Source organism: Garra rufa, chromosome 16, assembly GCF_049309525.1.
Source record: "Garra rufa chromosome 16, GarRuf1.0, whole genome shotgun sequence".
Lineage (NCBI taxonomy): Eukaryota > Metazoa > Chordata > Actinopteri > Cypriniformes > Cyprinidae > Garra > Garra rufa.
The window spans coordinates 23,241,700-23,252,148 of record NC_133376.1 but is presented as its reverse complement, the minus strand read 5'-3'; the positions used below and the strand labels follow the sequence as shown (position 1 = coordinate 23,252,148).

At 35.3% G+C, this 10,449-nt stretch overlaps 1 protein-coding gene across 1 annotated transcript; it reads right to left on the bottom strand.

Annotated features, from left to right (window-relative positions):
- Positions 1–7: 7 nt before the first annotated feature.
- ugl (ureidoglycolate lyase) lies at positions 8–10,372 on the bottom strand. Its single transcript, XM_073820067.1, has 15 exons — positions 10,049–10,372; positions 9,213–9,341; positions 8,536–8,754; positions 8,365–8,455; positions 8,159–8,235; positions 7,451–7,561; positions 7,299–7,358; positions 7,067–7,223; positions 6,790–6,988; positions 3,489–3,567; positions 3,137–3,229; positions 2,962–3,034; positions 2,796–2,863; positions 2,589–2,719; positions 8–1,121 (listed from the first exon to the last, which is right to left on the bottom strand). Exons 1-15 carry the CDS (start codon positions 10,052–10,054, stop codon positions 971–973), a joined length of 1,644 nt encoding a protein of 547 aa, XP_073676168.1. The 5' UTR covers positions 10,055–10,372; the 3' UTR covers positions 8–970.
- Positions 10,373–10,449: the final 77 nt, after the last annotated feature.

Genomic DNA, 10,449 nt, shown 5'->3' with positions numbered 1-10,449 from the left:
ATGATCGTGATGTACTTCTGTTTTCGTTTTTTAATTTCCACATTTGGTTGTACACTGGAAGATGTTACAGTTTCGTCTTTGAGAAAATACAGAGCACGAGAATTTATTTTTATCTTTGCAAATAAGATGACTTTAAAATACATTTAAATGAAATATCATTAAAAGACATTTCCAATTGTTTGTCTTTTGTGACCGTGGACCACAAAACCTGTCTGTAGAATGGGAATATTTGTAGCAATAGCCAACGATACATTGTATGGGTCAAAATGATCTTTTTTTCTTTTATACCAAAAATCTTCAGGATATTAAGATCATGTTCCATGAAGATATTTTGTAAATTTTCTACTGTAAATATATCAACTTAATTTTGGATTAGTAATGTGCATTGCTAAGAACTTAGTTTGGACAACTTTAAAGGTGATTTTTTTTTTTTTTTTTTTTTTTTTTTTTTGCACCCGCAGATTTCAGATTTTCAAATAGTTGTATCTCAGCCAAATAGTGTCCTATCCTAACAAACCATACATCAGTGGAAAGCTTATTGGATGATGTATAAAATTGATCCTTATGACTGGTTTTGTGGTCCAGGGTCACATTTACTAGATAAAAATTATGGATAAGAGTTTTTGTACTCAGAATCTAGAAAAATGTATAGTCATTATAGTAGATTTGCAGTTGAAATATTTTTCCAGGTATGAATATTTTTTTTATATTTCACTCCTGAATAGTCGTTGATTGGGGTGAATTAAAAATTGGCTTTACATCATTTTAAGTCATCTTGATTTCTTTTGGTTGAGAACCACTGCTATATGTCAACTGAAGTAATTATACTTATACCTATAATTTTTTTAGACTCCATTTTAATCCATTTTTACTTTTTTTTTATTTGTCTAAAATCTAGGTATGGAGAGTTAGTGGTTCACAAGCATTCATAGATGTATTATTTTGCTTGTGACATAGTAATTAAGACTTGTTAGAGTTTGGCTTTTACGTTCTCCTGTTGGCTCTGAGAGCTGAGGAAAGTGTGGTCCAGGTTAAGGTATGTAGTGAGGAACTCTGGGAAATCATTCTTCTGCACTAGTTCTAGAAACATGGACACAGCAGTCATCAACCTCTGTTTGTCCCTACAAAGAATGGAAATAGAGAAAAGGTCAATATTTATTCATTTGAGCTCTTGGGCAATCACAGGGCAAAAACAGATTTACAACGTAAACTACTTCTGTATTTATATATATATATATATATATATATATTATATATATATATATATATTATAAAAGGAGGGACATTAGATCACATAAAATCCATTAAACCTGTATTTATTAAGCATATATATTCACTTCATTATTTTTTTTAGTAAATATCTTTTAGTTACATTTTAGTAATTTTAGCATTACATATTTTTATGTAAGTTTTTTTTAACATTTTTGTTTTTCATATAATGTATTTTATTTCAGCCTCATTTCTTATTGCTGAAAACTTTTTTGTTATTTTAGTTGATAAGATAGACTAATAAGTTATATATAACAAATATAACTTTGAGAAATTTTAATTTTTATATAGTACTTAATTTTATCAGTATATAATTCATTTTTATTTTGTAATATTAACATTGTTTTTGCATATTGTAATTGACCCTTCGCACTCTTTTGATTGACAGACAATATGACCAATTATAATGCAGAATTTTGCCCTTTTTTTCCGACAAACTAGACAGGAAAGTAGATTAACATCAGTGGTCTTAAATGTGAAAAACAGTGTGTATTGATGTCTCTCCACGGTTTAAACAAGATACCTCCTGATGTTCATTCATGTTTATTATGTGCTATAACTAGTGCTAAGGAAGAGATGATCGGTTTGCGTGCCACTTGAACTGAGACGCTTCAGCGATCTGTCATGACACATTAAAGAGCCACAAAACAGTATTTATTGTTTGAATTTCTTAAAATGGCAACATTTGAAAGCTAAACCCTTGTTTCATGCTTAAAGTAACCTGCTCTGCTTAGTCTGGCGATGTGTTTTTCACTGCATGAGAACGCCATTGGCTTGTTGGACATAGCAACACGAAGGGGTCTTGTGAAGGGTCAGTTGAGGTATTTTGTAATTCTCTGAACACTGATTTTATCATACAGTCTCCTAGAACATTCTGTAACCACTGTAATTCCTGTTTTGTGTGTGTGTGTGTGTGTGTGTGTGAATCCCACTTATTTTTTATGGCCACTATTTCTTGTTCAAGTCACATTTTAACAAAAGTGTTCTCTATCCACTATCCACCTTTTTCTTCCTGTAAAAGTGGGCACAGCCATTTGTAAATTTTATAGGTCTGACCTCCAATCTCATTCGCATCCAGTTTTTTTTTTAGCTGTACAAAACAGCTTGTTTTGCTGCTTGATATTGTACATTTGTGTGTCTTCCCATTATTTTAATGTATTATCTTAATTATGAACACATTGGTTTGTAGTGCAAAAAGTTTTACCGTTTACTGCACGCTGTTATTCTTCTCATTATTTCCCTATAGTGGCTAATAAACTGTGCTTATTTCTGCATTAAGGAATAAGGTGCATATGAAGCACCTGTGAAGCATTCTCTACCTGCTTGTTTGGCAATGTATGGCCGCCTTCAGATCTTCCATCAGACCTTCAGCCAAACTGCTGACAAGTGCTCGGGTCACTACCGTCCCGTCATCCTCCAGTCTCACTTGGTGCCGAATCCACTGCCAAACCTGACAAACGCACCCTCTTAAAATCTGAGATAATGTTATATTGTAGCAAGTGAGCTGGACAGTGTCGTGAACCAACCTGAGATCTGGATATCTCTGCTGTGGCTGAATCCTCAACCTTCCCCAGATAGAAGAAATGACCTCTGCCTGATGTACAAGTTACAAGTTAATGTCAATAAAATCTCCATTCATCACAAAGCATAAAAATGTTGTTTAAAAAGCCATGAGTGGAAAAAGTTTTGCACCTGAAAGCCAGGCTTCAATGAAGAGGACTCCTACAGCAATGTTATACCTCAATCCATACATTGTTACTCCTCCCTACAGAGATATAAAGCACACAAGACATAGGCAACAGGATGCACACTCACCACACATTTATTAAAATGCTTACGTGATATGCATTGGTAGAATTCAACTGACTGCAGGCATAATGAGCAAGTCTTCAGGGGTCACAGTGATATCTTCACGCAGCTGCAGGAGTTGGTTCTGACTGTGAGAGTGAAGCTTGAACAACTGTGTGAGACAGAGAAATTTATATGTTTTTATATGTTTATATGTGAGTGCTGAGATGGGGAAGTCTATTAATTTCTCACCATTATGTCATTCTAAACCTGACCCTGTCTGTGCAAGGTCAGAAAGCTCTCAGATTTCATCAAAAATATCTTAATTTGTGTTCCGAAGATGAACAAAGGTTTTACAGGTATGGTACGACATGTAAGTAATGACAGAATTGTATTTTTGGGCGAACTATCCCTTTATGAGTGACACTTACTTTTTGCATGGGCTCAATCAGGTCCATGTCGTAGACCATGAACCCATCAACTCCTGCCTTGATCTCCAGTAACTTAAGTCTAAAGCAACACAAGAATGATCATTTGTATGGAAAACCAATACAGAACCATAACTGGTTGTGCTGTATTGATGTATTCCTTTGAACAGCGCAATAATATATTAATGTTATGCATACTAAAATCCCAACAAACACAGAAGGTTGCCTCAACGTAGTCAACCTTTTAGCAACGTTGTAACAACATGGCTAAAAGGTTGTTCGTTCTACGTTGTCACAATATTGCCATTCAACCACGGATCAGGGCCATCTCTCAGATAAATAAGATAGGCCTATGTAAATATCCAAACAAAACCTACAACCTTTTCGTGTCTAATGAGGGATTCATTTTTTTCTGTTAATGGATGAACAGAATAGCTAATAATTCACATACCGAGTGTTAATTTGCTGTTGGGTTTGGTGTAATGCTAACTATATTTCTTTCATTATTCAGATATCCTTACTGATGTTTGGTGTTGACTTGTGCCTGCCTACTGGATTCTGCGTTGCCTGCCTTTGACTACGCTCTCCTGTCCGCCATATTCTCCGCTTAGAGTCCGCCTCATCGTCCGGTGACCGTTGTTTCATTGCTTTTCTTTTTTTTAATAAACATTCTCAGATGTCTTTGCTTTTTTATTTGTAATTTGATATACTTAAACTAAATATAATAGACTTAATACTTATAGACTAGACTTAATATATTTCCATACGTAATATATACTCTACATTGCATTTTACATTGAATTCTTGGTATGTATGAAATGTTTGGTATGAAATAAAGTTTGATTGGCATTTTTACTCTTCAAAGTTTACACAAGCAGATGTTAAGTTAAAGAAAACAATATTAATGAACGACTTTTTAATGTTAAACAGTATGTAAAAGTATTACATACTTATTCTGTGTCTGATATAACACGCAGAAAAGGCAATATTTATAATCTGGCATTAAAAAATACATGTAGTAAAAACGTCGCCTCACGGCTGATAAATGTCGCCCAACAACGTTGCCACAGCCTTTTTGCGTCTTACATTTCTACGTTGTTACAATAATGTTGCCAGCACGTAGACGATGTTGTTGCCATAACAATGGAACGTTGCACAGATGTTGTCACAACGTTCTCAGGCAAATAAAATACGGATCACAGCAGTCTAACTTGATTATAACTGAATCACCATTTAAAAAACTGGATATTTTAAATGTTCAGGTAAATTTAGCGTAACATTGTTTGAACATACTTTTTTAGCTCCATTACAATGTTGTGGGTAATGCCGCGTTCCAGGCAACCAGTTACCATTTTTTTTCCAAACTTCTACCCCTGAAAGTGCACTGGAAGGACAGTCAAACCTGTGACTTCCCACCTGTGAACTTCGTACTAGATCGATGTACTGCCAGTTCCGCGCTCTGACGTCACATAGCCCGCGAAACAACAATGGCAGCCCCTACGGATGCAGTGTTTATGCAGTTTAGCGTGACTCGCCTGGAATACTACAAAGTTGTGAGTCGTGGTTTGAAGTCATGACTTGCAGGCTTAGGTTGCCAAGTCTTTGGTTTTCCCTGTTTCCGTGGACCGCGGGTTAAAGTGACCCATAACGTGATATTTAGCCACTGGAATTTTTTTGGTCTAGTTGGGGCTAGTTTTGAGTGGCAATTGGGCAGGTTTTGTAGTGAGGTATTCTGGGTTGTTTAAAAGGTTTGGATATGCGGTCTTGATGTGGTTTCACACAGTTCCAAGTCTGAACATCCCACCACCAAGGCTCTATTATATTATGGTCCATAGATTTGGCTTGTGTCTTAAATGTAAATATGTGAGATTTTCCCACAGGTTTATTTGGGCAACATTTGTCGGCTTGGTGGTGCATGATTTAAGGCCCATTATACATATTTGTGCAGAATTACAGGTCAAATTTTAATATTGATAGTGTTACAAAGTTGTTTAAATCTTCAACCCTAAGTTAGATTAATATTAATAGCTATTATTACGGAAGGTTTGCACTTACGTCATGATTTGGTCAGTGACCTGGATGTAAACAACAGCATGGACTGCATGGTTAATGTACTACTGAATATGTTGTTCTGCTAATTTATGCTGTCTAAACCACAGAAAAAATGTGTGGAATCTGCTAAATCATATAGAGAAGGACTTAGTAAGCAGGAAAAGGCGCAATATTTTGGTAAACTAAAGTTAATATGGGGTAAAGATACATACAAGCAGTATTAATTTAGATATTAGTCTAATATTTCACCTACCTGGCTGGAAATAATAAGAACAAACACAAATGTTGTTTAGTTTGGCCAACCACAAATGCCTTTTGTTACTCAGACAGTTTTTTGTCTATAGTACTCTAACTGTTTTTTTCTGGTCCGACAGATTAGTACAGCCCAAAAACATTGCAATAATTGATTATTTCACCAGCAATAATCAGCAAAATATGCAAGTTTTGTTCGGTTTAGTGGCATAGTTTACATTTAGTGGCACCAATATGGCCGATTGATGAGTCGTTGTGAAAACACTTTATAGCATTAATGCATTAATGAAATACACTACCGGTCAAAAGTTTGGGGTCAGTAAGAGTTGTAATGTTTTAAAAGAAAGTCTCTTATGCTCATAATGGCTGCATTTATTTAAATCAAAAATATAGAAAAAAACTGTAATATTGCGAAATGTTATTGCAATATAAAATAATGGTTTCTATTGTAATATACTTTAAAATTTAATTTATTTCTGCGGTGAAAAGCTGAATTTTCATCAGCCATTACTTCAGTCTTAAGTGTCACATGATCCTTCAGAAATCATTCTAATATACTGATTTATTATTAGAATGATCTATATTGGATTATATATTGCAACAGTTGCCCAGCGAAGTATTTATTTAGAAATTGTGATATTTCTCAGGATTCTTTGATGAATAAAAAGCTCAAAAGAACAGTATTTATTTAAAATATAAATATTTTCTAACAATGTAAGTATTTGCTATCCCTTTTTATCAATTTAACACTCCCTTGGTGAATAAAAATAAAAGTATTAATTTCTTTCAAAAAAAAGAAGAAGAAGAAGAAAAATTTACTGACCCCAAACTTTTGACCGGTAGTGTATATGATATTTAAATTAAATGCAAAAACAATTAAGTTCATTTCATGTTTTATGCCATATTTGGCTTTATAAGTATGTGCCACTACATTTTGATTGCGATTATGGATTGGATTCAGATAACTATAGAGTTCTTATTTGTTCTGGTTGTGTCTTGCCTGGTTGCAGTATTGAGTACAGTCTTGTAGAGGTCACTCTCTTTGTCTCTAGGCAACAGCAATGCTGCCATGCCACCTGTTGCTAGGGCACCCCTGCGGTGACACGTCTGCACTAGAAGATCCATGTAGCTGTGCAGGAAACGCTTCTCCATATCCACATACTTACTGCGATCAGGGAGGAGGAAATCAGTCCGTTGACCTAGAAAGCAAACCATCATCGCAAATGAGAAATGTGATTGAGTCTATAGTCAATCTTGCAGAAAATGTATGAGCTGACCGAATTTGTTGACAAAGGAAGCTGAGTAATCCCAGATGCCACAGTTTAGACCAGCAGAGTGCTCCTTCAGCTCGTACAAAATCTCCTCCATCTCAAAGGATGCCAGGACACACTCGATCAACACAGTGGCCTTTATACAGCCTGCTGGCAGGCCAAGCTACAAATTCAGAATACATTAGAAATGAATTTCAAACTGCAGGGGGGTCATTTGTAATTTCTGTCAACCTGGCACCTTTTTCTCAGTCCAGAAAAAAATCAGACTCCAGAGTCTGGCCTCCATGTAGCTCTCAACCTGCACACAAAAGACAAAGAGTTTCTAAGATATGTTTGATCCCACACTGAAGTTATTTCCTGGTAAATGGAGTAATGTGATCGGACACTGACCTTAGACAAGTAGAAAAAAGGGCCACTCTGGTTTTGAAGAAGTAGTTTTGCATTATGAAACATCAGTAGACCAAAATCAAACAATGGACCTGGAACCTCTCGGCCATTCACCTACAGACAAACAGATGCTTATATACATCTAAAGAGTTATCTGTTTTATCTTTCTTTTTAATCTGAATCAGTTGATGCTCCAGAAGGAAAAACTCTGCATTAAGAGCTGGGGGGTGAAAACTTTTGAACAGCGTGAAGATGTGTATATTTTTCTTATTTTGCCTAAATATCATATTTTTCATTTAGTACTGCCCTTCAGAGGTTACATAAGATTGTTACATGTTTCCCAGAAGACAAAATAAGTTACTGATCAAAATTTTTTTTTTGGTTTTCCTTGGTTTTTCCTTCTGGAGCATCAGTGAGCATTTGAACCTTCTGTAATAGTTGCATATGAGTCCCTCAGTTGTCCTCAGTGTGAAAAGATGGATCTCCAAATCAAACAGTCATTGTTGGAAAGGGTTCAAATACACTAAAATGCTGGAAAACCAAAGAATTTGTGGGACCTAAAGGATTTTTCCGAAGAACGGCAGGCAGTTTAACGGTTTAGGACAAACAAGGGACTCATGAACAACTATCACTAAACAAAAAACACAGCTGTGGATCATTCAGTTAACAACACAGTATTAATAATCAAGGAGATGTATTAATAATCAATACCATCATGTTGTGCTCCACCATGTTCCACGCTCGAGGACGGAGCATCAGCACTGGAGCCTGAGAAATGTGTGGTACATCTATTTAAGAGGAATATGACAAATTGTTAACACATGCTTTCTATACATCTCTGATGAGATTCTTGTTTCAAAGAATATTTAATTAATTTCACTTCTGACAAAAAAAGTAGCAGGACTTTCAAGACTCACCCTGAAACTGGTTGTGCACAGCCTGGTAAACATTATAAATGCCCTTTATTTGATTGCGATATGTTGGGCAGTTACCATCATCAAAATCAACCTACAACAGGACAGAACAATTACACAAATACAACTAGGAATTTCAGTGTATATCATTTTATTTGCACAACTAAGTCCTACCTGTAACCCTTGGGCAGTAGATTTGAGTCCCATTATAAGGCGTTGTGTATCACAGGGTGAAAGGTCACCAACGTCCACATGTCTGCAGTGTAATCGTGCTGGAACCGGGCTGACTTTCCAGCTGGGATCATTTCGGATATGAGCTGTGTCCTTCAGAAAACCTGGCAACTCTCCAGTCAGATCCAGCTGAACTTTCCGGAGGACTCGCAAATTCAAAACCTCGCAAAATAGTGAAGACATCTTTTGATGAACACTCATCCAAAAAATAAACACACAAACAACAAACATTGTTATGAGTAGCCTAAATAAGTAATTTGGGTTTCCTTAATAAGCATAATGGGGTTAAATGCTATTAGAAATTAAATAAATTATTCTACAGAATCAGAGTTGGAAACATCTTAAAAAAAAGAAAGTATTTTCCCACAAATTTTGTATGTATGCAAATTGTATAATATCCAAGGTACACGTTTCTAGTAATTGTGCAGTTAATTCCCATATTGTATTTTCATAAAGTGACTGTACATTTTCAGTGGTGACAGTAATGTTTTGGTAGTGAGCACATCACAATACAGAATTAAAAAACCACATACTAAAACATACTAAAATACAAAAAAAAAAATTGTTTTGGGTTGTGGGAGAGCAGTAGAATGGCCCAAGTATAAGTGGTTTTCCAATACCTTGTCAACCTCTGCTTGGAAGGTGGAGATAAGCTCAGACAGAAATTGCACAGCACCAGAGTTAAATAGAGTGTGAAACTCTCTCTCCAGTCCTGAGGGAGGCGTTTTCAGCTCAACACCTTGATGTACCTGTTTATCAGCACATTAAACCTGCATGATCTCCAGACACTGACACCAAATCATCAGACAGTGCTGCACATTAACATTCAATGACAGTGATACAGTTACATACAGTTAAAGTCAAATGTTTATATATACCTTGCAGAATCTGCAAAATGTTAATTATTTGACCAAAATAGGAGGGATCATGCAAAATGCATGTTATTTTTTATTTAGTACTGACCTGAATAAGATATTCACATATTTAAATACACATATTCAGAATTCAAATACACTAAAATGCTGAAAAAGCAAATAATTTTCTGAAGAACAGCAGGCAGTTTCAGGATAAACAAGGAATTCATGAACAACTATCACAAACAAACAAAAAAAGCTGTAGATCATTCAGGGAACAACACAGTATTAACCAAGTGTATGCTAACTTCTGAACAGGGACATTTTTTATATATATTCAACTACTATTTTCTCTTGTTGACTATATGTAAACGTCTTTATGTGAAATATCTTATTCAGGTCCGTAATAAATAAAAAACAGAATGCATTTTGTAAGATCCCTCTTATTTTGGTAAAATACTTAACATTTAGCAGATTCTGCAAAGTGTATGTAAACTTTTGACCTTAACTATGTAACGTTATATACACAAATATAGGAACATACTGGAAATATACATTTAAATGAGGATGTTTTAAAGCAATCACACATTATGAGAACTTACCAACATTTCTGCAGTCGTCCAGTAAATCTAGAGTTGGACTTTGATAGCCGAAGTGTCAATGCACTGTTTACTTTAAGCCTCATATGACTATTAGTGAATGAATCGGTGTTTTTAACAGAAACGAACCAGTAAACAAACTCGACTAAATCTTTTTAGTGCAATTGCAAAGTTAAAATAACAAATATCAAAAAAAGTCACTGGAAAGAAGTTAAAACTTCCTTTTTTTATAATACATTATTTTATTATATCAATGACTTCCATTAGTTTGTGTGTGTGTGTGTGTGTGTGTGTGTGTGTGTGCGCGTGCGCGCCCGTTTACAGTGCAAGTTTCAGTTTTGTCATGCTCTTTTATGCGTTTTGTTTTGAAGTACCAAACAAAACGCTGTCAGTATTATATGACT

Excerpts from the sequence above, each read along its gene's own strand:
- ugl (XM_073820067.1), bottom strand. Across the intron at positions 8,755-9,212 it reads TCCAAGCAGAGGTTGACAAG|GTTTTGAATTTGCGAGTCCT; the intron begins GTATTGGAAAAC and ends CTATTTTGCGAG. Across the intron at positions 8,456-8,535 it reads CTACTGCCCAAGGGTTACAG|GTTGATTTTGATGATGGTAA; the intron begins GTAGGACTTAGT and ends GTCCTGTTGTAG.